The 27,811-nt window shown below is 42.9% G+C and overlaps 1 protein-coding gene across 1 annotated transcript; it reads right to left on the reverse strand.

Annotated features, from left to right (window-relative positions):
• Nucleotides 1-1,093: 1,093 nt before the first annotated feature.
• PROC (protein C, inactivator of coagulation factors Va and VIIIa) lies at nt 1,094-27,690 on the reverse strand (the record flags this gene model as incomplete). The annotated part of the gene is made up of 20 exons (XM_084529260.1): nt 27,497-27,690; nt 24,826-25,073; nt 24,107-24,266; nt 23,656-23,739; nt 23,116-23,276; nt 22,337-22,361; nt 21,687-21,797; nt 20,851-20,991; nt 20,365-20,474; nt 19,294-19,411; nt 13,884-14,450; nt 11,883-11,934; nt 11,096-11,199; nt 8,721-8,881; nt 7,083-7,107; nt 6,837-6,950; nt 5,548-5,682; nt 4,261-4,919; nt 2,621-2,738; nt 1,094-1,671 (listed from the first exon to the last, which is right to left on the reverse strand). The coding sequence occupies exons 4-20, from the start codon at nt 23,720-23,722 to the stop codon at nt 1,094-1,096; spliced, it is 3,246 nt and encodes a 1,081-aa protein (XP_084385386.1). The 5' UTR covers nt 23,723-23,739; nt 24,107-24,266; nt 24,826-25,073; nt 27,497-27,690.
• Nucleotides 27,691-27,811: the final 121 nt, after the last annotated feature.

Consider the following 27,811-nt stretch of genomic DNA (forward strand, 5'->3'; position numbering starts at 1 on the left):
AGCACTTGTATGAAGAATGTGGAGCTGCTAATGATGTGGAGAAATAGCCTCTTAGAAGAATGGCTAGGTGCACATAGTTAAAATTTTCTATCATAAAAGGAAGATGTTTCTTATATATGTGTAGGATGTTTTTTTTTCTTTTTCCCCTCCCCAGTCACGTGTGTTCACAGATACTTCGTGTTTGAAGTGCTATTTTTAAAACCCATACTGTGTGAGCTAAATAACATCATTGCGTAGGGGGCAAGGGAGTCTTTAGAATATATATATATATATTTTTTTTTCCCTTAGAAAAAAAGGTATTAAAACAGGCAGCTCTGTTTGTCTGCTGTTCCTGCAGCTCCGTGTTCTGTGGTACTCTGCCCAGAGCTGGATGGGTGAGGCGCACACCCCATCTGCACACCTTTCCTCACCAGCTGCAGCAGTTCCTTCTTCCTCTCACCCTGTTAAAGTAATGATTTTCTTTCAAAACTCTACCATGTAATTCTTCTGTTTAGCTGCAGCCAGGTGAGTTCTCTCTCCTAGAGACTTTATCCAGTGCACTTTGTAATACAAGATTCTATTCAAACATTGTTTTTGTATCAGAAAGCATTTGTATTTTAGTAAAATGAATTGTATTTAAAGTAACAGTTGCACACATGATAAAACTTCATAGATCCTTAACTAACTACTGTATCCAGCATGGTGTTTCATAACTATAGAACAAACACTATGAGAAAAGCACGTCACTTTTAAAGTGACTAATTCACATACAGGACCCTTAGCTTGCTTTTGTGATGTGAATGTATTCTTGAGAAGCAGAAAGTTTATCTTGCTCTAAAAAAACAAACAAAACTAAGTAACAACAGCAGAAGTACAACCTCTTAGGAAGGTTTGGGTTTGTTTGGAACTTTACATAAACAAAAAGTTGCAGTTGTCTCCTTTGTACTTAAAGGATCAATTCTTTATTATACGTAAGTATTTTGCTTAGTAATGCTTGAGTCTCTGTTTACCATAGTTTGTTAAATTGTTTATTCTTAATTGTTCACTAAGGACAGGAACTGAATAGTGTCTCAGACTGAAACACTAATAAAAATCACTTTTTTAAAAGATGCTATTAAGAAAAGTTAATTGAAAACTTTTCTGAATCTGCTACACTGTCAACAGTCTCTTTAATCCACGCAATGTAATTGGATACTCTTGTATACACACCATACTTGCCTTTTTCAGCACAGCCCTCGCCCCAGCTTACAATGCCTAAAAGGAACCAGGTGTTGTGGTAAGGTACTACAAAAGGGCCGCCACTATCGCCCTTGCAGGCATCGGCAGCCTCAGTGGCATACCCTGCGCAGAACATGTTATCGGTGAGGATTCTGTCTGTTGCCCGCTGACACGTGTCCATGCTTACAATGGGCAGCCTCACCTTCATCAGGAAGCGCAGGGTTGAACCCCTGCTGTGAGTGGCGCCCCAGCCGCTTACCATCCCTACGGTGCCTTCCTCGGACAGCAGTGCTGCCAGGTTAGGGCTGGGAAGGCAGATGGGAAGCACGTACTCGTTAAACACAACGTCACTGCTCAAGTACAGCAAGGCGATGTCACCATTGTAGTCATTTGAATCGTAATGTGGGTGAGTCCAGCTCCGTTCCACGCCAATCTTCTGTTCATGCAGTTCTCTGCGATACTTGTCAAAGTCACCTGTGGTCATGGAAAGTTAAAATGTGAAGTGAACTGTCAATGGCCTGTACTGCAGCTTCAGGGGCTAAAAGGAAGTTCAGTGGATTAATGCTTTGACCTTTTGGCCCAAGAAGCTACAGGTGAAAACCAGAGCAAGCTCTGTAAAATAACCTTTTATATTGCAGCTGTGATCCCGCAACTCAAACTTACCAGTTAGCTCTTTAGGGGCAAAACAGAGTTGTTGACTAGATAAATAACCATTTACAGAGAATAGGGATTCCTGTGTAGGGATTTAACCGTAAATCCTGTCAATGCCTTTTAGTAGGAACTGCATTTTGAACAGTTTGTCTAGCCTTTCAGTGGGACTCAGGAATATGACAAACATTAAGATGCAGTCAGGGATAAAGCTGAAGAATTGTTTCTTACCAGTTACCAATGTTGTATTCTGTTTGCTCTTGGTGCACATTTCGTTTCCTGAGGTTTCAAGCACAAGACTGTATTTATGGCAGCACTCCTACTGCAAGGGCTTCTGCTTCCTGCTATTGTAACCTGTGCTGTAGTACATTACCAGGGTATAGGTGCTTTCTGCTCCAAGGTAGTTCTTGGCAATAAAAAGTGGGCATCTCATTAAGAAATTAATCTTAATGCTGACCTGAGAGTAGACCATCAGGCATCCTCCTTCCTTCTGAGAGGTGCCATGGTTCAGGCACCAAACGCAATGAGTTTGCAGAAATGGGAAACAGAAAAATGTAAATTTCTGCCATAAGGTGTCAAATTCTTGCGCAAACAAAAGGGAGTAGCTGTACACCTTTGCCTCCTTCTTGGCAACAGTCAAGTGTAGAGTAAATCCAAATCTGCGTGGGCAGCTCTGGTTGTTTCTCAACCAAACCTTGCTTACGTACAACGTAAAACGTATTTTAAGAGGTTACCTCTAGGTTTATAGAACATACAGTGCATGAGCAGTACTTACCCACAGTAACATGGTGTGGCCTAACGAGATCAAGGCAGTGAGCAGCTGTGACCACCCAGCGGCTGTTGATTAAGCTCCCTCCACAAAAACCGTTTCCTCCGCTATTTCGGATCAAAACCTGTATGGAAGAAGAGGAGCAAAGTGTTATTAATCAGTGCAGCTACAGTGCATCTAGTAAAGATGATGCCACTAAGACTAATAAGTCAAAAAGCTGGAAAGAGCAGATGCTTACAAATGACCTGAGCTCAAAAGAGTGAAGGAGGAGTAGACGGGCATTCATCTGTGGAAACAAGCAGCTGATTTTGTTTTGACATGTGGCTTCAAATTGGTTCAGGGGGAGGGGGAAACTAACAAGGTGTATTCCATTGAGAGTTTGATTAAAAAAGACACCTGTGGTTGTCTTTATGAACAAGACATAGAAAAGGCTTTTTATTTTTCCTAGTTGTCAAATGGACGTGGAAGCAAGAGTGGAGACAAAGAAAAAATTGTTTTTCCTTTTACTAGTAATATGCTTTGGAATACTAAGCAGAGAAGAAAATGAGACCTAAAAACCCAGCCACGCTGCTTGGTCTTAGTTTGTCTATGCAGAATGCTACATGCTTTCAGTGCCTCAAGTAATCCCTGCTATTTCACATTGTTAAACCGAGCAAAAATCTTAAATCGGTACTGTGCAGTTCCAGTGAACATAATCATCAAATGTTAGAAAAAGCAGCAACAGTCTGGTCTAGTGCCTAGCGTAATGTCATGTTTTACGTGTGCCATATGGACTTAATTCCGGGTGCTTGTAATGCTGCTAATTCTGACCAGTAGTGCTAGAGTAAAACACTGAAAAGTAGCAAAAGAAAACAACCTGGAAAATTCAGTCTTCGGAGATAAATAGCAAGAATGAAAAGTGTTTGAAAGATCCTTTTTAAGAAGAGTGTCCTTCACCTTGAGCCTATTATTGGTCCACCTGTAAAACACCTCCGGATGGGTGGAAGGGGAAAAGTGTCAAATTAAAGCAATAAAATTGATTGACAGAACCCTGAGGTGTTTTTTTTACATCAGTATGTTAACCTTCTAAGCAGAAGCCCTAATAAAGTATACTAAAGGAATTGAGACAATATAAATAAGCAAAAATTAGTAATAACGAAGGATATTAAAAAAGCAGAGTAGTGAAAATAAGGGAAACACTTCAGCCAAGTTCCCTGATTTGTCACATGCCACTTGCTTTCAGTTTGGAGCCCTCAATTTTACCTTCTTACCTGTAACAAGTATGAAAAGCTCAGTACATGAGGCTCACCTGGTGACAGAAAACTTTTGTGAACATACCATCAGCCATTCCAAAAGGAGTCAAGCATCAAGAGCCTCAGAAACAAAGAATCTGAATAACAGAGCAAGAAAAGATCTGATTTATTTAGTTAAGAGTGTATTAAGCTCTGAACACAGAAGTGCAGAAGACAAGGCTGGGGACAAGGGAGAATGATGAAGATGACAACTCAAATGTATACGCTCAAAAAAACCTGCAGAAGCTTGAGATCTTACCTCTGTAGGTAACATACTTTTCTATTAAAAAAACACACAGATGCTTATAATGATTGGTGAAACCTGCAACAGATGGTCCCCACAATAAAGAAAGCAAAAGTTTTGGTATTTATTACCTGCCAGGGGCAATGTCCGCGATGACACAACGTTCCTCCACTTATCCTGGAGCCATTGTGCTCTGAGGTAGAGCTGCTGTTTGGCTGGTTGTGCTGAGCCTCGCCTGAAGCGTTTGTGGCATCCCTGCTCTCATTAAGCCCATCACACATGGTCTGAATTGCCCCGGTTTCGTTTTGGCCCATGCTCTGCCCTGTTTGGTTCTGCCCAGAAGCATTTTGCACTGTTTCTTCCTGCCTGGCAGCAGCTGCTGTGGTCTCATTGTGCTGTGCAGGGCCCTGGGGCAGCTCACTCCACCGCAGCCCAGGCCTGGCTGGCCCCTCTGTGGCTGCGTGGTCAGGGGCAGCACCCTCCTGCCCCAGCTGCTTCTGGGTGCCCGAGTCCACCGGTGTCTTGGTGCAGCTGGAAGCATCTACTCCCACCTCCTTTGGTCCAGCAGCATCCTCCGTAATTGTGCTTTGCTCAGACACATCCTTTAATGTTTCATTTTCCCTGGGAGTGCTTAGCTCCATCTCAGAGTGTTTGGCTGTGCCTGCCATGCTCTCATTCCATGTGGCCACATCGATCCTGCTCTCACTCAGCTCCCTTGGGATCCTTGCTTGCCCCAGAGCCTCCTCTCGCATGGCATGCCTGGCTTTAATCAGGCCACACGGAAAGGGTCCTGGAGGGAGCAAAAAAGAGCTTTGAGGTTAGGCTGTTTGGTGTGGTGTCACACAAAACCAATACCACTCCTGTCCGAGAAAAATTCAAACTGTTAACAGCCCAGAAACAACACGGATGCCTTGATGTCAAGCCCCTGTCCCTCAATCACCCGATCAAGGTGCATCAATTAATTAGTGAAAATCCTAGCACATGGCCAGGCCTCTTCTGAGCCACCGGCATCAGCCCCAGCTGGTACCACAGCGCCGCCTGCCAAGCAGACAGAATGGGAACCCACAGCGCCCGATGCAACACGCCGTGCTGGTACACAGACTGGGGAAGAGCCCACGCTGCGGTCGGGTCCCTTCTCAGGAAGCTGAAGGGTGGCGTCGGCACGCAGGGAAATGGCTCTGATGCTATGCTGCCTCCAGACCGTGCTGCCCATGGGCCCCTGCTTGCTCAGAGGGGCACTGCGTTAGAGAAAAACCTAAAGTGCACCTGAATGCTAAAGGTAAATAAAACTGACATTTTCTATGCGTTAAAGCAGCTCCTCAGTGTGTAGCTCTTCTACAGCTAGTGAAAAGAAGAAGAAAAGGCAGCGCCTGCCAATCTGCGCCTTACCTAACGCAACTGAGCTGATCACACCTCACCTGCTTGCACGCACCTCTTCCCGTCCTCGTGCAGGGCGTAGTCCTTTGTGCAGGAGCATTCCACATGGAAGGAGCGACTGCTGTCCCTGCAGTACTGCCAGCACCCACCGTTCTTATACCAGCACTCGAACTTTTCTGTGAAGGAGACGGGCGGCCGCTGGGTTAGTGCTGCCAACAAAGCCTGAGCAGCTCGCAGCTGCTAGCAGTAGGGAAGAACTGTGTCAGACTGTGGGGAAAAAACTGCTGAAAACTGGAATGGAAACAGCAGGAACTACTCAGAGGCCCAGAAAAAAAAAACAACACGCTGATATATGTAGTAAAACAAGCACGTTGCCATACATCTACTTTAGTTCTCCTCTTTGTACCATTTTATTGTTTATTTGCCTGCTTTGTTCTGAGGCCACAGCTGAGCTCTAGTCCTTTCTGCCTGTAAAGCAGGAGCAGTAACATGCCTGGAGGACCCCACGCTTCTACCTGCATCCACTTTTGATCCTTCTACAAACCTTTCCTACTGTATCATAGCAGTTTTAAAGATCTGAGTATTTTGTTGGGAAGCCAGGTGTTGGGGAAAACTTATTTATGACTTGTAGTTTCCACTTACGTGATTTCATGCTTCAGTCATTTGCAGACTGGCCATAGCATTTCAGAGGACCAAGAATCTGGTAAGAGACATGTGACTTTTCTATTTCATTCTTCATCATTCTCACATTACAACATAAATACAGAATTTATTTTCTTTGTCTTGTTGTTCTTTACAACAAGCTTTGGCTAATTTGTCTGATGGATTTACTCAATAAAATTAAAAAGAGAACAGAACTTCACCATGAAATATGGGGTCTCACCATGAAAGTACAGGCTTCTGTGGAGTTGCTGAATTTGTTACCACTGTAAAGTGATAAAAATAACTAATTCCCTGCCCTTTCTTGAAGGAAGACAGGAGATGGACATGTGCTTTCCTCTAGGCTTGCAAAGATCAGCAAGAGCCCAGAGCTGCAGATGCTGTGTGGCACAGGCTGTGCCACCCTCCTCTGCACAACACAGCTAGAAGCAGCTACAGACAGTCGTGACTCCCTTTCTAGGATGGTATTGCCCCAGTGCCATGTCCAAAACCACCATTCTAACGTGTTAATCTTAAACAGCAGACCAGAGATGTATGGGACACATGAAGTCAACACTGATAATCTCAGTGAAAAGCCTGTGCAAAGGTTCAGCTCAAGTGTCCAAGGAGCAAATTCCAGCCTTAACCCTTCCTTCACAAAGAATGTCAAAATTGGTGTTCCTGTACTCACCTTCTTCACAGTTGTCTCCTCCAAATTTTGGGGGGCAGATGCAGAAGTAATTGTAGTGTCGTATTTTGCAGACTCCACCATTCTTACAGGGATTTGTACTACATGGATTTAAACCTAAGAAGAAGAAACAAGCCACAGCGTAATTACAGGAATTACGAGAAGTCTGGTTTTGAACTTCCACATAATTCTTTGTATTTAGAAGGAACACAATAAAGGGATTTTTTTTTAAATTTCTTTTATACCTACCTTTGTAATTGAACCAAAACTCCATCTGCAAGAAAAAATCACAAACAATAATAAAAATAAATAAATAAAACCCAGTCATTAAATGGCCATACTGGCTACTTGTCATTTAGAGAACAGTCTATCTAGGGTGCATGGTAAGATTTTGATTAGAACAATTAAATATATTCCTGAAGCAGATCTCTTGCTCAACCCCATGCAGCTCTCTTTAGCTCAGCCACAGAATGCATAAACTGGATTGTACTGGGATGAAAATCAAACAAAGCTTAGACCCATAAATCCTCCAGCCAGTGAAAGGTCTGTGCCACCATTCTAGTAGTTTGAAGTGTACCCCCTGCACCTGCTACCCAAAATGTGCCTGTGCAAGGCCCTCAGCATCAACTGCTTCACTCTTAAGAGCCATTTCTACTGCACAGTACTACCTACTAAGTAGATGCCACCTAAGTAATTCAGGGTAGAGAGGAATCAGGCACCTCTACTTAAAACTGCAGTTCCAACTCCTGCTTCAGCAGAAGGGTCCCCAGCACAAGGCCTGGGGCCCCACCTCCCAGCTGGGTGCTAGGAGGCCATGAGACCAAGGTGCTCCTCCCATGTCTTTGGGGGGGATCTGATGATCAGGATCAAGCAGGTGCCCTCTGAAAATACCAGAATCATGTTCGTGGACTGAGGCTCTGAATAAAGTAAGTTTTATATACTTAAAAGGAATTGTGTTAACATTTATCTAACAGCCTGATAATTACAGCACTTGCTTAGAAAGCAAGATCTCACAGACTGCCTTGATACGTCCTGACTACAAAGCTGCAGAATCCATAGGGACCAACCTGCCAGAGCCAGGCCATAGGCTGTAGCAGCTTGGCAGGGATTGCTGCTGGTGCCTGTCAGAGCTAGGTTTCCCAAGGTGGCTCCCAAGTGAGTGTCTCTGCCTGCTTGCAGCTGTAAGCTTGCCAGGATCTGGCAAGAGAAAGAATTCCAGTCTGAAGCAGCAGCTTTTCCAGCTCTTCAGTGCACGGATCTTCCAAGGTCCTTGTCAGAGGCACCTGCCCAGAAAGGGTAGGTGAAAAAGAAAGGGTGCCCCTGGGCACCCTATACCCAGAAAGCAGCCCAGGCTCCTGGCAGTGTTCTGGACAGTCCTGTAGACTGGATGCCTGAAGCCAAGCACTGCAACGTGTGAACTCCTTTAAGCAAAGAGCTGCTGAGAAAGCCTCTCTGTTCAACAGTGCAGACATCAGTTAAACGTGCTGGTTAACTGGGGGCAGTAAGAGTGAAGCAATTAATGCCATTTTAACTTTTGCAAGACACAAAAATTACCTCTTTCTGAACAAGATTGAGGCAAATGGACCATGTAGTCCCAGAGTAAACCAGCGTTATGTTGTAACGACAATGTGCACACTGCAAATTCATCAGGAATATCTACTCCACTTCCCATACACCTTCCACCTCAGCCCAACTTACCTCCACACATTTTCTGCATTGTGGTTTTATAGCTAATTATATAGTGGGAACTTTGAGTAATACACAAAAATAAAAAGGATAAAATATTTTTTCCTATTGGTAAGTCAGTTGCAGTTAGAGTGCATGGTTTATCTTTTGGTGGGGTCTTGTTGAGAGCAATTCCTCGTATCTCACCATTAATTTCCTCACCGTTTTCTCCTGTGAATGAAAGATCTCCTTAGCCTCCTCAAACGAACACTTTTCCTCATTGCATTCTCTCTCCAAGTTCCCTGGACGAATCTCTTCCAGAAAATAGTTAGCACGCTTCTGGACTTTCAGCACCTCATGTGCTTTGTCTCTTGTCATGAACACTAGAAAAATGAAATCAAACAGTTTATGACCGGAAGACCACAAACCTGTATCGCTACACTAACAGCCATGCATGCTTTCAGTTAGACAAACAAAATATAGGAAAAAAAAGCGCAAGCTATGTAAACAGCACAACAGAAAATAAAATTAGTCTGTGTCCTAACCAAAGGCAATAGTAGTTTAAGCTTTATTTTAATGGATTTAAAAGATTCAGCTCATTTAAAAGAACCAGACTTTGATGTTTTTTGCCTTTTTTTTTTTTTTTTTTAAACTGTGCCAATCACAGGCACTGTAACTGAAGATTTACTAAGTGAAATAATACTAAATATTCTTAGCTTGCTTTCTCCTGTGGAAAGGGCTTAAAAACTTTATATAAGACTATCCCTAAAATCTCTTGCTATATTAAAGATTTGATCACCCTCATAAGGAAAAGCAAACAAACAAACAAACCACAAAGCCTATTATTGTGTTTCAACTTAGGTAATTTGCAAGTCTGTGGCAGTCAAGCTGTGGCTGTCAGCGTGCCCTGTCACAGCACCAGCAGCACTGGCTGTGTCTCAGGAAGAGACCCAATTGCAGAGCAGCTTCCATTAATTCAGAAACTTCACACCTCTGTGCCACCTGTTGGAGGGATGCCCAGCTCTGGGCAATGCCATTTAGAAGCAAGAACCTCCTGGTTCACTACTGAGACTTGCAGACTAGCACAGGAATATTTTTTCCCCACAGGACTCCTGAGTATTGCAGCTTCTTTGGAGGCTGACTGTATTTTTATGCCTAACTCTTTCCTGATTCACAGTGACTATTAGTTGCCTAGCTGTGTGTGCATGTGGAAATAAAGTTGAAAGCAGAAATTTGGTTTCTATTCAATGTCACCTTTTTCAGATGTTCAGTAACGGAGACTTTCCAGGTAGCTACTGTGGAGACAATAATACAGATGTGGACACAGTAATAGAGATGCCACTCCTTCATTAAAATAAATACATAAAGTGTCAGTTTTGTACTTGTATTCAGTTCATTTCCACTTCACAAAGCTATCTGCTGCAATGGTTCAACAGCTATTAGCGCCAACAAATTAAGCAAAGAGTGGCCAGAAGAGGGAACGCAGCAGTAAGGTCCTCCCCGTGTATCTCCTGCTGCTGCTACCAAGCCTTTGCGAGTGCATCTTGAGCTGAAGCACGGTTACCCCAGGACTGTCCAGCCAGGATGCTCTGAAGCAAAGTGAGGGCTCGTGCAGCCCTTGTGGACGTACTGATACCAGCTGCCATCTCAAATACCTCCAGACAGTTACATGTGGTGACTGAATTGAGCCCTGAGTCACTACTTAGGGTAGAAGGAGATTTTTGTCTTTCTGTTAGATGCACAGAAGTAGGCATCTATATCTAAAACCCATCCATCTATGAAAAAACGTGAAAAATTGATGGTATGAAATGTTTTAAGAAATTCATTCTCTGACAACGAGCCCACTTTTGCAGATGGACCATAAGTTCACACATTTCTTTGCAGTTGCAGGATCAGTATTTACAGCAACAAATGAAACTCTAGAATAATATCAAATTGCTTCAATTCTAGGCATCTAGAAACTGTCCACAATAACTCTTAGCTGAGAAAAGCTTTGGACAGATCCTGATGTCCAGTAAAGGCATAGTTGACTTTCACCTGTATCAGTGAAATCACCTTTTATCACCCTTTGAGTTCTGCAGTAATCTTTAAGGGATCTACCAATTTTAAGTACCACCACATAGAGGATATGCCTGTTGTAAAGCCCTCTGACTTGCAGATACCACTTCTACTGGTATCTTCTTCTGCTCCTCCTCCCTCAGCAAGGACGGCTATAACAACCTGTGAGATCCTGCCCATTCTCACATGTGCTCTAAAAGCTCTCTGAAACCATTTCCAAATCTTTTGTAACTGTAGTAAAATTGACATTCGTCCGAGAACACATGTTGAAAATGCCTAATTTTAGCTTCCCAAATTTAAAAACATCGCCATGCAAATAATAATTCAGATTTTGGTTCCAACACCACAAAAGGATACAGGAAAAACAAGATAGTGGTCTAAGAAGGAAGTTATGAAAGGCTGATTTCTCTCAGAAATACACACAAACACTCGTTTTTCTCTGACATATTTCAAGAAGTGTTTCTTGAACCCGTAGGACCCTGTGCTGAGATTCTCACAAGAAATCAATGAGGTTAAAAATGGAATTCAGAAGCACCTACCTGAATACGGACAGCTGCTGTTGACAGAGCACATTAATAGCAGAAACATCACAAGCGAGGAACTGCTCTCCATTTTACTGAGCATTCGGGAAACTCTGACTTTCCTTCAGAGGGGAAAGGTGAATGAAATTGGTATATGGTCACAAAACCAGCAAGGGGGGATCAGACTGCAAACAAGACAAAGACAAAATGAAGTGCAAGCAAGAGGGCAAGAGAAGGGAGAAAGAGGGGAGAAAGAAAGCAAATTCTACTGAGCTCATTGCGATGGGATTTCCATTGTTCTCTAACACCGATGTTGCACACTCCAACAGGAATCCCAACAGTTTGCAAGGCAAAATGCACAGATTGACCCAGCCCAGGAAGTGGCATAAGGTCTGATCCAAAGCCTGCAGAAGAAATACAAAAGCTGCGATGCACACGGCAGGCTTGGATCAGGCCCAAGCTGAGCAGAAGCCAGCGACAGCCCGGTGCAGCCTGCGAAGGATCCCAGGCTGAGGTCTGAGCCGCACGCTTCAGCCAGCAGCTTCTAGCAGCAGTGGCTGTTGTGCAGCTCCTCATGGTCCTGTCAAGTAAGATCACAGCTGCAAACCCTGATTAGGAAACCATTTACCACATACCTGGCAGTAAAAATTACATGCGAGAAGTTTGCATTTCTTCACATTACCTTCACAGGCTGAATAATTTATGGGGGCTTGACAGTACATACCTCTTTGGTATCTGTGTCACCTTCCAAAAAACAGGCTCAGAATGCATTCGCTTTTACAGAGAAGCATGCATTTATACTCACTTCTTTCTTTTATTTTTTATTTTTAGGGGAAGACAGAGGAGATATTTGGATGCGCACCAGGAACAGCCATGAGGTCAAGAGGTTGATCATTAACCAGTCACAAATATTGACAGAGGAGAGACAACCTTCTGGCTTCTCTGAAACTGGCTTGCAATCCAAAATAAAAAGAAAATTGTGTTTCTACACACATACACAAGTATTTGAACTAAAAAATCATTAAAACATCCTCCAACAATAAAAGCTATTTCTTTCTAACAATGCCCTTCAGAAGAATTTGTTTCTTTTTATAGAAGATTTCTGACACTCCATCTTCTTTCAGTAGGTAGGATCAATTGATCTGGGAAATACAAAAGCTGCTCTTTGAAATATGTAAACCTGTGACTGTGTAGGAGGATTCGTAGCAGTCACCTGCAGGAAGGCAAATATTGCCTGGTAACAATCACAGCTATTCACTGACATCATGACTTCTGCCTTTAATTAAACCCATGTTTTACTAGCTTTGACCACGATATGGTTTTTCCTTGTATTTCAATGTCCAGCAATGTCAGGTTTCAGATGCTTGTATGTTTGGTACAGGCCTCGTCTGGAAGACTACTGCTCAAAGAAGTGTGACCTTTAACATGCTGATCCTTAAGTCCAACGCCAATTAAACAAAGGGAGGGGAAAAAAGGACAAAGAGAGACAGGGATGACAGAGACAGGTGGCTGAATGTACTCTTCAGTTGCAGCTTACCTCCAACATGAAGCGCTTGGCCTACCTATGGCTTCTTTTATTCACAAATCAACTGCAGCAATTGCTAAGGAAGTATGTGGGCAGCTCGTAAGTCAGTAAGACTAAGTCTACAAGCTTAAGAGAGATTACACTTCTTTGCTGATAGCATATTAAGTTTCTTACAAATTCTAATACAATTTTGTCGCAACTGAGTTGTTTTTTCATTTAACAATCTCATCACAAGAGCAGACAGACGTTCTTTGCTGATCCCAACAGGGGTCCAAAGATTGACCGAGATATTGGAAAATTGTATCACTACAGCAGAGTTGGTTTCACCTTATATCTACAATATTAATTTTATTTAGCAGGCTTATATGCCAGGATTAAAATCAAGTTTAAATTGTGTTTGTTTTAAACTTAATTTTGACTATTGCAACTTCCTATGGACTTACTGGTGCTATATGTCTTTATTTTGTTTACTGGTATACACACATGTAGAGATATAGGTGAAAACACACATACATACACACTAAAATCTATCCACAAGTATTAGGAATGCTAATTTAACCTGCAGCTGATTGTGTTTAATAGAACAGGAATGAACAACAGAGTTTGCCTAGCTTGCTGATTAGATGAGATTTACAGACATTAGGATAAATAGAGCATGCAAGAGTTTGGAATTAAACCTCCTTTTTGAGTAACAGCAGAGTTCCCATTTCTAAGGACTTGTAAGGAAGTCTGATGGGGTAGAATCAGGCACTGGATTTGCAAGGAATAGCAAATATGGAGATCTATGGACCTGCTGAATTGCTTAACCTGCAAGCACTGGATTAAGACAAGAATGCATTTTGTTGAAAGAAAAAATATACAGATACAGAGCAAACCACAACAGTTATTGTGGGAATGTTAGAGTAAAGCTGAAATGACAGAATTGTATCACTAAGTTGACCTTTTAAACATTTTTTCCTAAATAGATCTCTGTTTCTCCCCCCACCCCAACCAATTCAGTCATTTTTCACTTAACAGATTTGTTGAACCACAGACTATCTTATTTTCTACAATGCTGTACAGCCTCTCAGCATAACAGGGTACTACTATCTCTTACCTGTAAGGCTTAAGCAGGATCATGCTACAAATGAACAACGTGACCTGGAGAAAGTACCAAAGAAAACACTACACAAGGTTAACATATACTCAATATTTAATACTGAAGATCTGACAGTACATTACACTGCATACTGTCACTGGCACATAGCCACAATATCCCAGGCTCGCAGTACCAGAATCAACCCTTCCAAGAAGGTGACATCTCATCTATGTGGTGCTGAATCCATTCTAGGTACTGACTGACTTTGGTGTAGACTCCAAACTTCTCCTTTTTTCCACAGCCTTCACCCCAGCTCACCAGTCCTACCAAAAACCAGGTATCCTTATACTTAGTGATCATAGGGCCTCCACTGTCACCAATGCAGGCATCTTTTCTGTCTCCTAAAGTCCCAGCACACAGCATGTTGTCAGAGATAGTGTATCTCATCACTTGTGCACACTCGTTCCTGGGAACCACTGGGATCTCGATGTAGCTGAGGAGGGTTGAGTAATTCCTCTTTTCGATATCACTTGTGCTGCCCCAACCAGTTACCATCATCTGCCTCCCGTTCCTTGTCAGCTCGTGCTCTGCCAGATCCCGTGTGGGAAGGCAGACAGGGAGCGCGTATTTGTTATACATCACAGGCTCAACCAAGTGCAGCATGGCTATGTCATTATCGGAGGTCTCCTTGGTGTAATTTTCATGCTTCACACATTTATCGACCCAAACGGTTTGCTCATTTACCTCAGTACGGAGACGGTGGTATTTACCTGGAGGAGTAAACAAGAAGATGAGAGAAGCTCCTGAACCTTCTGATTTGTCAAAACAACGGGAGCTTTCCTTCACCTTGGCCACCAAAGCACCCGTACTACAATGGGGCTTTAGGACTCTACTTCACATTTTTAATTTGCTTGTAAAATAGACACTTGTTCATTTTATGTTACAGGTTAACAGTTTTTTACTTGATGCACAGATTATAGACCTTCCAGCGTTGCCTAATTCATGAATACACACTGTACTAAATGAATTAGTATCCTAGAGCTATGATCATCAGTTGAGAGACTGAAATTGCCTCTGTATTGCCCTGTTGTGTTCTTATTACAGCACACTTGCTCAACTGAAGAGATCTTCTTGAGAAGGAAAACAATCTTTTTGGATTCAGCATTAAAAGCAAGGAGATCGAAGCAAGCATACAGCAAAGCAAGACATTTATAACAGTACATTACTTTTTTTTGCTGTATAACCATTGTTTAGATTGACTGACCTTCAAGATTTAAAGGATAAACGTGACTGACTGGTAAGGCTATTCCTTTCTATAATCATGCATCTGTATTTTAAGGAATTTTTGATTCTAAGTTTCTATTTGTGCTACTTGACCATGGACACTTCATAAGCCAAGCAGTCAAGCAAAAGTAAGCAGGAAACTAAGTTGAAAAGGGACAGAAAGGCAAGAGCAAGTCATTTGTGTGTGATACACTGGAAAAGACAGGAAAAGATCTCTCTGATAGAATGAGAAGTAGCAGCCACAAAAAGCAATTAACAGTGGTTGCTGCATTTCTGAACTGTGCCATCAGTTAATTTAAGCTTACATCCAATGCATGTTTCAGTATTTACTGGATTAAAATACTTATTTGGAGATCTGTCCACTTTGCACGTTCGACCTGCAGGAAAGCACGCATCTGAGCACACAAGATGGCAGGACACCCAGGCTGGCACCCCCCCCTCTGCCCATGCTGCAGGAGTGTGACAGGGGCACACTTTCTTCCTTCTCAGTCCCTCTATAGGTGAGTTCGAAGTTGCTCTTTATTACCACCTTTTCAAACGTGTGCTTCACAATGCTGTCCTTCACAGTTGTTGCCCCCCCAATTAACATTTTACCTCCTTCAATTTTACTTGAATCCTTCCAGACACAAACCTTAAAGTTCCTCCGACTTTGCTTTACCAAGGTCTTCTGGAGCCTTTTGCTGTGCTTGAACCTGTCAATGGGGTATTGCTGCTGTGGTTTGTTTTCTGTACAAGAGTGAGAGTGTCTCCAAGCACAGGGACTTTATGATCCACAGCAGTTCCAGAAACAGATTCTCAAAAGACCCCGTAACTCCAGCTTTGGATCTTGGACATCCAGACCAGTTATTTCTGAGACTCTCATCTTGTTCCTTTGCCAATGGCCATTGCCATCTCATACATGGCCTCAGTAGATAGCTCACACTACTGAAACTGCTCGAGTGACCACCTGTGTCATGCAGTACCAGAGCCTGAAGGACTTCTTAGTACCAAGCCATCACTCACAAATCAATTTTTTACTGCGATCTCTTTGTGGTGGCAGTGTCCCAGCACCTGGGAGCACATTTCCTTGCTACGTTCCCCCACTCTGAAGCCACTGTGGCAGGGGGCTGACTGGCAGATTTCTGAGGATACGAGGCACGTGTTTATTCCTGTCTCCACAGATACAAATCTCTACTTCAGGGCTCAGGAATAATTCTAGACTCTATCACTGTCAGAGCACCTCCTCTTGAAGAAGGCAGTTTAGTTGTGTAGGAGCTTCGTGTGCTCTGTATACAACCATGGCCATGACTATTTGTATCCTGAGAGACACCTGTGAACAAGCAGGGGACAGCTCTAAGATGGGTGCTACTGTAGCAACAGCTACCCCTGCACGCCTCACCTCTCCACAAGAATACCATTCTGACTTCCTATCCACACCTGGACATACCAAACCTGCAGCCTGTGTGAAAAGCATCCAGTTCCTCCCCCGTACTGAGGAGATGCATAATCTTTTTGCTGCTGGCAGAAAAATATTGCTGTGATGTTCTACATAAACGAGCAAATGGGGAACCTGTTCTCTGATGGCAGAGACGGCATTCTGACTTGATGCAGATATGATGATGTTCACCTATCATCTTGGAACACACTTCTGGATGCAAACTGGAGATGCAGGAACAAGAGCCACAAGAAGGAGACTTGGGATGTTCTCAAATTTATCTTCCAAAACTTCACCTACTCTGAGACCTAAAAAGGACGCAGAGGGGAGACCTCACCGTGGCCTACAGCTTCCTCATGAGGGGGAGTGGAGGGGCAGGCCCTGAGCTGTTCTCTCTAGTGACCAGTGATAGGACCCGAGGGAATGGTGTCAAGCTGCGACAGGGGAGGTTCAGGCTGGATATCAGGAAGAGGTTCTTCACCGAGAGGGTGGTCGCACACTGGAACAGGCTCCCCTGGGACATGGTCACGGCACCAAGCCCGTTGAAGTTTAAGAAGCGTTTGGACTGTGCTCTTAGTCACACGGTCTGAATTTTTTGGTGGACCTGTGTGGTGCCAGAAGTTGGACTTGATGATCCTTGTGGGTCCCTTCCAACTCAGGATAGTCTATGATTCTTCGATTCTCCATTTCAGACACTAAGAATCCTGCTACAAGGCTACTCTCCAAGCTCATAAGTGCAAACCCACATGAGAGCCTCCCCTCCAGTTTCACTCTTACAGATCATGAGCAGAAAGGTGCAGCAGGACGAGGCCGTAACATTGATGGGCATCCCAGACTGATGGAGGCAGGTCTAATATCACCTGTGCAGTCTTGATACAGACACATTCACTACTGTCATCAGGCCTACATCTGCCCTTACAGACATGGCAATGTGTCCATTCAAAACTCTGTTCCATGTATCTCATGGTCTTAATGGTGGATATCTGTACAGCTTAGAACATGCATCCTCCTCTGATGACGACTCCTTTCCTAGTTGCAGCAAAATGCCCAAAAGGCACTTGTAAAAGGACATGTTGCGTTTAGGTGGGTCTTTAAAAAGTTCCTTTCTTCTTGACCAGGGACATCTGTCCCACATGCCCGCTTCTTCTTCACCAACCCAAACCACAGTAGAGGACCCTTATGTGGTTTCTATTTCACCACAGTATGATTCCCTGAGATTTAACAAGAGGGGTTCTCTCACACATGATAACTCAGTCTATGGCCACACACTTGCTTCTTCCTCTATTAATGAAGAAGGTCTTTTGGGCAGCTGGGAGAGGGGAAGAAATTTGAGCCCTTACTGGTGATTATCCTACACTGTAAATTACTCTGTATGCTCAGCCCAAATTTGTATGTGAGGTGTTTCTTGAGTTCTATTTCAGCCAAAAAACTGATCTTCTCAAACCATGGTTCTCAAGTGCTGACAATTTTCTTTGCCCACTGAATATCATTTATGCTCCATCTTTTTATTTGGTTACCACAAGACTCTCTTGATGGATACCACCCCTTGTTTCTTTCCTGCAGAGAGATCTTTAGGCACTCTATCCCAGCTGAAAGCTTGTCACACTGCACAGATCTCTACCAGGACCTGCAGTATGAGGCGGGGTGGAGTGATTTAATTGCAGCCTCAGTATTTCCCCTAGCTAAAATTTTCCCACTAACCTGTCTCCTTCAAAGTACATCAAAGCTACATCTAGCACCACTGAGCATTCGAACACCACATCTGATGACTGCTTTTCCCTAAAACATTCCAAGACTCTTTACCAAGTTACCTGCACAGGTTCCCGCTTCTTGGGCCTCACTGTAACTGAATACACATATGTTAAGTGATCACTTCACAGGGAAGAAAACTACTCAGCAGTAACTGGAAGCGCTTGGGGATGTGCAGTCTGCGTGCCTACTTCCAAGCTAGCATCCACTTCTACTTGATGTCCCTTTTTGGAAAAGGTGAATATTCTGGCTCTAAAAGGACACAAGGGTATATTGGATGTTTTTTTTTTACATTCATCCTATGCGTTGAACCATGGATGATGGACGTAAACACTTCCACCCACACTTCCCTTAATGTCTCACGTCTCAAATGTTTGCATATCCACAGTATCTATGGAACATGCATACAGACAGCACATTTCCAAGACTTTCCCAATTACTGAGAACAAGCTCTCTTCATTAAAGGAGAAAGAAAGGAATTGAGTTCTTATGTCTCTAATGTCATCAACAGTAGACAGAAAATACTAATCCAAAAAAGAATTCCTACTTATATGTGAATGGAACACTGATTATTATTGTTTGTTAATTGAGAATTAGTACTGTATTCAGCAGTGGTTTTCTCATGCTTAACAGCAGCAATGCCAGCAATGGCAGTGTTGCTGCAGTGCCTTTCCTGCTCTGCTAAAACTCTCTGAAGTAGTGTTGTTCAAATGTATCAAAAGGCAGGAAGAGGCGCTGTGACATTCTCCTCTGGAGCTCAAGACTTCATATATGCTTTGTAAAGGTGGGCTTTTTTTTTTTTTTTTTTTTTTTTCCCAGTACTGGGACAACCTTGAATACTTTCATCAACAGAAAAGTACAAGCAGAAGAGATTTCCCCAAATGGACTTTTCAATATTTCTACTCTATAGACAATCAACAGTGCTCAGAAGACATCAGCCCACTTCCACAGTAAGGTTGATACAGGCTCAAATGAAATCAGCTGGTTTTACTAATCTTTTTTGTTTTACGCTGAGGTGCATATTAAATGCTTCCTAAACAATCCACACTGGCATCCAGAGTGGATTCTATCTTTAAAGCCTGCTGGTCTTTCTCCTAAGACAAAAAATGCTGGTAATTAAAGAGTTGTATTTAAAAAAAAAAAAAAGGATGTTTTTTTTTCCATACCAAGTCTTACTTTGAAACCCTCTCCTGAATCAGTGCAGTGTGCTGCCGTTAGGACCCAAGATGGATGGATGAGAACACCCCCACACAGAAACCTCCCTTTGCTATTTTGCAGCAGAATCTGAAACAAAGAAACAGAGAGGTCTGACACTGCAGGAAGCATGGCTCACAAAATATGGTACACATTCTTCTTTGTGGTTGCAAAATGTACAGATGCATCAAGCACCAGAGCATGTCATGTTCATTGAAGCCCAAGCTCTACAGTGGAGCAAAAGCACTGTGAATAAGGTCTCAGTGGAACACCCACAAAGATTTTTGAATATTCTTCCCAATTGAAGGCTGGCTTCATCCAAACCAGCAGATGACTATGCTGGTCACTGTAAGAAAGCACTTTGGTACTCCAAAACTTTGAAAGACAGAAAATGAGGGGATTATTTTTGTGTGCAAAGAACACCAGAAGACTGTGTGTCATCTCAGGCTGCAATTCTCATTTGATGGTGGTGTAAAAAGGCCTTTAATGTCAGAGACAGGCTCTGATTGTATGCATTCACTAGTTCCATAATATGCTCTGTGAGGTCTCCTCTTTCTCTGTGACATCTCAACCTTCTCTGTAAAGCTATGGCTTATTTAGCTGATTAAATCTGCTAACTTGAATTTACAACAGGCAAGGCTTATAAAAACAGATACCTGCAGAAGAGAAGAGATTACCTCACACTCCTACAATAATGCCATTACAATACCTGGAGTGGGCATCAGGCAGCATGAGCTGCAGTGATTAAGTGTCATTCCCCAGCATGGAGTGACAAAGCAGGTATTTGTCATCACTATCCTCTCTCCTGACATTCTCGGCAAGGTAAAAAACTTGACAATAATGGCAAGGCCAAGAGTCTTAACAGATACTTCTTCTTGTTACTCCAACTTTTTGGTTGCTTTTGAAAGAGTTGAGCTAAGGGAATCTTAGCTTCACGTGATGCCACAACTAGCAACATAGGAGTCTCCCCAGAACAGGGAGGCAGGCAGAGCCATTCTGGAACAGCACGAACTGTCTGTTGTGAAAGATTCTTTTCTCCTTACCTGCCAAGGGCTGTCTCCCCTTCTTCCTGCTTTTCCCTCAATGAGACGGATATTGAATCCTGCTTCAGCTTCAATGTAGTCCGTTTTCACTCTTCCACAGGGGAATTCCACTACAGAAGATGCAGAGAAGTTAATTAGCACAGAACAGCTCACCCAACATAAAACCAAACTAAAAGCATTCCCTCCAGCTCCCTAACATAGGCAATACAATCCATTGGCTTCAAGGAATTCCCTCAGCGCTTGCAGAGGAGGTACTTTTCAGATTGCTCTGTGTGTCTTCATGATGCAAACACAGACACAGGTTAGACTATCAGTGGTCATGAAGTGGGTATGGATTTGGGAAACAGAGGCACAGAATAATTCTGCACGGAGTGGATGTTGTGAAAAGCAGTACAAAGTGCAGTGCAAATACTTCTCCTGTAAACTCCCCTGATTTCATGTTTGAACAACCCTCTGTCAAATCTCCTGTGAACATCCTGCGCTCACCTACAGGCTCGCACTTGGTATGGTCATCTTTCAGCTGGTACCCAGATGCACAGCTGCAATAGCGGCACTGGTTGGCAGGGTCATCCTTGCAGAAATGTTCACAGCCTCCATTATTGACAGAGCAGTTGGTGTATTTCACCTCTGGGGAAAAAAAGGAACAAGAGGCACGAGAAGTTGGAAAGCCAGAGTCACAGGAAGGTGAAGTGGCAAAACGACATCTTGATTCAAGTGAGCAACAGCTGACAGTGGATTTGGGATGACAGCTGCAGGATTTAATGGCACTAGGGCCCTTCAGACAGCAAATAGATCTTGGTCCAGAATAAGACAGTGGGGAAACTGGGAACCCAGAGATTACTGGCTGGGCAGGCAGACTGGAGAACAGAAAATTCTCACTGAGTGTGAGTCAGATGGTGGAAAGCGTTGATGATACACGGTATATGTACTCCTAATTAAATACACTATGCAGCTTTTCTCCAGGGAAGACATCATTACAGTAATGACAATAAAATATTGCAGTGGATTATTTTTTTCTCTGTATTATAAAAAAAAAAAAAAAGAAAAAAGAAAAAAAGAAAGTAACTCCTCCTATCCCATTTTACAAAAATATCAGAAACAGTAAAACACAGATTTCTCAGATCTCCATACCCTTCCCATGGCAACACAAACTTCATTTTGCTTTAGATAAGCACAGATAATCCTTCTACCACATCATGAAGTAATGGAATTCACATCAATAATGAAAGCAAGCATACTGTGCAATGCCAGAAGTGTCGATTGCTATACACTGAGATCCCTGTCATGAAGAATATTTTATCATGGATTAAAGACAGCATTACCATAATCGCACAACGCTCCCTCCCAGCCTTTGTTACAGATGCAGGAAAACTTTCCAATATTGTCCTTGCACGTCCCATTGGAACAAGGCTGCGGCTCACACTGATCTCCATCTGAAACAGAGGCATCAAAACTCAGCCCTTGGACCACAGATCAGACCAAACATTAACATGAGCAGATCCTCCCTGGATTCCCAAGTACCACACACCATTTCTGCCACTGAACGGTGATAACTCTGTGGTCTTAGCCCAGACAAGGGCATTTGCTTAGGTTTTGAATTACAGCTCTAGAGGGAGCGAGCAGAAGGGAACAAAAAGAGCAAAACCTGTAGCAGAAAGGGCAGAAGCAAGTTACTGCAGAAGCAGAGAGCAATGGTGGGGCTCCTCTTTGGACCCACGTCAGGCAGAGTCAGAGTACCAGCGATCACTTTTGACCAGTGCCCTTGCTATGAGAAGGCGACTGATGATAGACACAGATGCACCTGAATTTTTTAAGAAGTTGCTTATACAATATGACAGGAAAACATTCTTTGCACACACCATATAAAAGAGAATGAAAATATAAATCAGTATGATATATGGCAGCAGGAAGGAGGAGTACCAGCTAACCTTGAGGAAACAGAGAGAGATGATTAGGAAAATCTTTTACTTACCTACATATTTGCTCCAGAAATTTAGCTGTAGAGAAACAAAGTTTATTATTAAAGTTTATTATTATTATTAAAGCTAGAAGCATATTTGTCACAAGCAAGGGATTTGAAGTGTATGATGGCTTTGGCCAACACAGCACAGCATTCTAGTCAACAGCGTTGGTCAAATTCTTCTTGGCAGTATAGCAACATACACTCCAACAAAACTGGCCAACCCCAGCATTCATGCACTGCACGGCCCTACTCAGCACAGATCCCCCCTGCCCTGCTCACAGACCCATCAGCACCACAATCCCTCAACATCCCTACAGACTTTGTTTTCTTGTCTCTTGCTTCCAGGTAAGTCACCTGTGTTGCTGAAATAAAATCACGCTTGTGCCTAGTGAGGCAAAACAGAGGCACTGTGAAGACTGAAAAAGAATCTGGTGTCTGAGGGACAGCAAAGACTGGTTCATCCTATGTATCTAGGATAGGAAGGACTAGGAGAAACTCATTGGTAGCAAGAATAACCAATGGGGTCAAACAGGGATTGGGATTACCTAGCTGGGACCTAAAACTCAAAACTGGGTCAGGTGGGACAGACATGAGCAACCGAGTGGTGTGGTGCAAACAATCAATGTTATAACTTGGCAATCTCTGTCAAGCAATTACATTCAAAACCACGTCTCTACCTTAGGAGTCAGGAGGGCTGACAGCAAGATCTCCCATGTCCCAGTTTGCAATACTTTAAGAAAACAATCTATTGGTTAAGTCTTACATTCCTCCTTACAGAAGCAACTTACTGTTGCTTCCCTGGTTTCGAATATCTCACTGGCTTCCTCAAAGTCACACTGCTCTTCCTTGCACTCACGCTCCAAAGAGCCTGGTTTGACCTCCTCCAGAAAAGAGTTTGCCCGCTTCTGGATTTTCAGGACTTGGTTTGCATCTTTGTAGCTGTAAAATACTGGAAACAAAAATGTGAAAGCACAAGCAGGGAAGAGAGCTGGCTGAAAACTGGCAGTGGTCCTTCTTCAGGAACGCTATTCTCACAGAGACAGCCCCTCTCCAGCACTGCAAGGGAGCTTGCTCTAGCAAACATGGCCTGTCGGTGCCGTGCAGCAGAAGCAAGCCCAAGCCTCTGCTGTGACGCTCAGCTTGCAGGGCTCACGGGCACTACGTCAAGGCAGCCACCACGGCCCTGCACTGTCTGTAAACCTCTGCTACAGGAATCCAAATCCCTTAATGGGACCAATTCCAGCCACTCCCTGTCGCTGACAGGGAGCAAGGAACACACTTGCAGTAATTGGAAGAGGGTGAAGAGTACCTGAAAAATGAAAACTTACTTGAGGTACTATGCACTTGTGGAGAGCAGGCAGCCAGCAGAACACCTATGGTGACGAGCTTCCACATACTGCAGCAGAAGTCCCCTAAAAAAGAGAAGGTAGGTGTGAAAGGGACTGCACTACTGAGCTGCAGCAAAACCCCCATGCTGGAGACTGTTCTACTCAGAGCTCAGCCAGTTCCTTCACTTATTTTTCACACAGCAGCTCCCTCACTGAATGCTGAGTTGTGCCATGATTTTCCCTTTGATTTCAGCTCCAAAGCAGCCGCTTGTTAGAGGCTCTTCAGACTGGTCTGCTAGTTCCCTTTAACCCATCAGCAGCTTACCCAGAACATTTCTTGCCTGCCCAACATCCTCCCCTTGTCACCAGACATTTTTTACAAGCTTTATGCCTCCTTAAATAAAGCTGTACTGTGAAATCCTGAACGATACAATACTTTTGAAGCACTTACTGCTTTATTCAGTGTGAATCAGCGTGATCTATTCTTCTGCCATGAGCTTGCTGGAACTTAGTTAATCCATAACTTCAGATATTTACTCTTTGGAGTGACATGAAGTGCTTTCTTTTTAGTCATTAAACAAACACAGCTCAGGGGGAGCTTGACAATTTACCTGCATGTAGGAGAAAAGTGAAATAGCTGAGGCATCCTTTCTGCCTTTTCCAAATCTGTTTTGTGGTGGTGTTTTTTTTGTTTTGATTTCATTTTTTTTTTCTTTTGACTCTCTTGCAAATAGTAATGGTTATATTCAGTTTGAAAGTGTAACCACACCAGTGCTGAAGTCTCTGAGAGATCCCCACCTCAAAGCCCTCAGTCACTCCATGTGGACAGAGATCACTATTTTTGAGTCTTTCCACATTACTTTCTCATCAAAGTTTCCACCACAAGAAGTCAAAGCCTCTAACCCTCCTTACAGCTGCCTGCTTTGAGAAGGCAGGGCAAGAAGCTTGTGCCAGCTCACCGCATCTTTTGGCATACTGGATTAGCTTTCGTCTGCACAAAATCTTCTAATGCATTTTGAATAGTAAACATTTTAGAGAAAAAGCACAATTCTTTTCAGAATTTTTAATAAATCAGGGATGGTACAAACCAGCGCTCCCTTTCTCTGAGGGCAGCTCTTGCAGCAGCACCTCCGTGAGCCAAACAGCCTGGGACATCCTCATGCAAATTACCTGCACAACCACGTGTCCCTCTGGATCCCGCAGCAGAGAAAGTGCCACCCCAGTGTCGGGAACAGGCAGGCTAAGGCTTCTCTGGCGTCTCAGCTCACATCTACCGACACTGTTTAGGACAGCTCCAACTGCTTGAAAAACTTTTTTCATTCTCCTTTACAAACTTGGCTGTGGACTTTTATCAAAAACAAGCTCTTTTTAAATACACAAAGTTCATCATTTCAAAGTTCATCCATTTCGGACTCATGCTAAAAAAAAAAAAAAAGTGGCATCCAAAACTGCAGTTGAGAAAGAGGTGTGTACAGTAAAGCTTTGCTGCTCAATTCAACCACTCAAAAAAAAAATAATCAACTGAGATTAATGATAGCAGATTTTTTTTCTGAAATTAAGTTTTATGAAACACCTGACCAACATGAAACGAAATAGGAAATCTAATAGGAATCAAGTGTATGATTATATATTCCACCTACTAAACAAATATTTGTAGCTGACTTGGCTATCTAGAAATAGTGCTTTGTTGCCACATAAATTGCATGTTTTTCACTACAGTTTTGATTCCAAGACTTGGTATAGGTTGGCAATTTAGGACATGCACATCAACTGTCAACCTAAAACATTTAAAATCAATACATCAGCCTTTTAAAAACATTTTTGTTTTCTTATTTTTAATTTTATACTCAGCAAGAATGAACTTAATTCTTCATCAACCCTTGCATTTTGGGCTCTTAAACTCCTCCTTTGCCATTTCTCTTGCTACCACAGAATATGTATTATAAAAGCCAACACTTGGGTTCTTGCATAATCATTTAACTCCAGGAGCAGGGGATTCAAGAGAAGATGCTCCAGAATACATCAAGATTTGCCCACTTTTGCATGCCAGGGAACTGTTTCAATCTAAACAGTTACAGTGCTGGGTTCGCTACTTTCTGAACAAATTTCATTAAAAGAGCAATTTTTCTGAGGAGCACTACAGGATTGTAAAGAGGAACAAACAGAGAAACTTCACGGGACTGCTAAGACAGAGGAGGCTCCATGTCATTCCAATTAACACAGTGGAAAGTCCTGATTCACACAGCATTAGGAACAGACAGGAATAATCAAAGGAAATCACTTCCCCAAAGTGAAGAAGTATCATGGATGGTTCAGACTTCATTGTTTAAAGATATCCTCTGTATAAAGCAGCCAAAAGCTTTGTTTTCTTCTTCTTCTAGAGGAAATTTTCTGGAAGACTCTCAAATGTGTTCTCAGCCTTTAGCTTCTTCAGCAGAAGTGCTGAATCTAGTTTTTCCTAATTAAAATTGTAATATAAAATTTAATTTTCCATAAGTTAACAAAATAGAATATATATGTAAATTAGATTGAAATGTTAATATTCAAAACTTTCCTTCCTTCTCAGCTAATCCAAATTCCTGTGTCTTTTAGGCAACACAGTTTAGTATCAGCATCCACCTTCCATACAGCACTACTCAACAGCGGAGTGTGGCAAAGCTACAAGACCTCGAGATCACAGCTTGTCAGCAACCCGGTTCTATGCTGCATCCAACACTTCTTTCTGCTTTGCCATAACAGCTTTTAACATGTAACAAGCCCAAATCTGAGTAATTCACTGAGCAATACAATCACTAAGCATATTGTCTAAAAGCGCACTGCACAGTGCCCTGCAAGAGCACTACCAAGGTCTCCCTCACATCTTGGGTACTGATTTCTTGCAAAAATTGCAGAAATCGTGTTCTCTGAGCCACCTTTCCCCATCAACTTGTGTAAAACTAGACACTGAGTTCCAAACAGACACTACAAGGGGAAAGATTGGGTAGTATGCTCAGCGCTAGATTAACCAGACCACTCTTACGCCTCTTGGAAGACAAGTTAAAGCTTTAGTCCCCTGTGGCTACTCTTCCTAAGAGAAATGCCCCTTGGAAGCCACAGCTTTGCGCAGCTCACACATGAGCACAGGCTCATGTTGCCAGGAATGCAGAAGCACTTCTCTGGACAGGCTGTGTGGCAGGGAGGCGGCTCAGAGCATGCCCTCAGCAAGCAGATGAGAAGTACTGCTGTAAATCCAGTTTGCAGCTTAGGAGCAAGAGGAATTTTACACCTTGTGCAGAGGGAAAGGTCTCCCTTGACAGGCCCTCCTAGCCCGTGATGCCCCAGATGCTATCTGCTCAACTGCATACCCACTGGAGGCTGCAGCTGTGCATGGCTTTTAACGCAAGGGAGACACTTGCTCTTGCTCCTCCTCAGGCAGCCTGGCTGCCAACCTGCTTCTGAGGACAAGAAGGCTAAATCTGTCCCCTTCCCCACACCCATGAGGAAAAGCTGTATGCTACAGCTGACTCTGAAGTCTATAGAAACACCGAGTCTTTGAGGTCATATGCAAATTCTTCAACTTTTTCCTCTCTTGTGAAGACACGACTTACTACCTACTAAAGGTCTTATGGTTTTAAGGTTTTACAACTTTACTAAAGGTCACCTGATAAGACAGAAAAATGTTGGAACTCGTCAGAGATAAGTTGCTTTAAAACTACCTTTTTTTTTTTTTTTTTACCTATAATTACCATTTTATCTTCATTCTGTCCACATGAGAATTAAACATCTCAGCTTGCCCAAGGCCCAGAAGGGCACATGGTTACTAATCCCAACGAGGTACAGGGCAGCCAAACAAAGAATTTACCTTATGATGTTTAAGCTACTTTAGAGGTAAGGAATGACAGGACTTGTTCTAAACCTGTTTGCTTCCAATGTTGCCCATTCAGTGGGAGCAGATCTCCTGGGCGGCTCAACTCTCCTGATGCTTTATACTGTATTTAAAAACAAAACAAAACACATAAGAACTGCAACCCAACAACACACATGACAATATGGGGAAAAGCCAGAAAACACTTTTTTTTTTTTTTTTTTAATAAATCCTCATTGGTACTTCAAGATCTTTATAGCACACACCCCTCCCGACCCATTCCACCGTCCCAAGTTCCATTAGATTGCTATC

Source organism: Aythya ferina, assembly GCF_964211825.1.
Source record: "Aythya ferina genome assembly, chromosome: 9".
Lineage (NCBI taxonomy): Eukaryota > Metazoa > Chordata > Aves > Anseriformes > Anatidae > Aythya > Aythya ferina.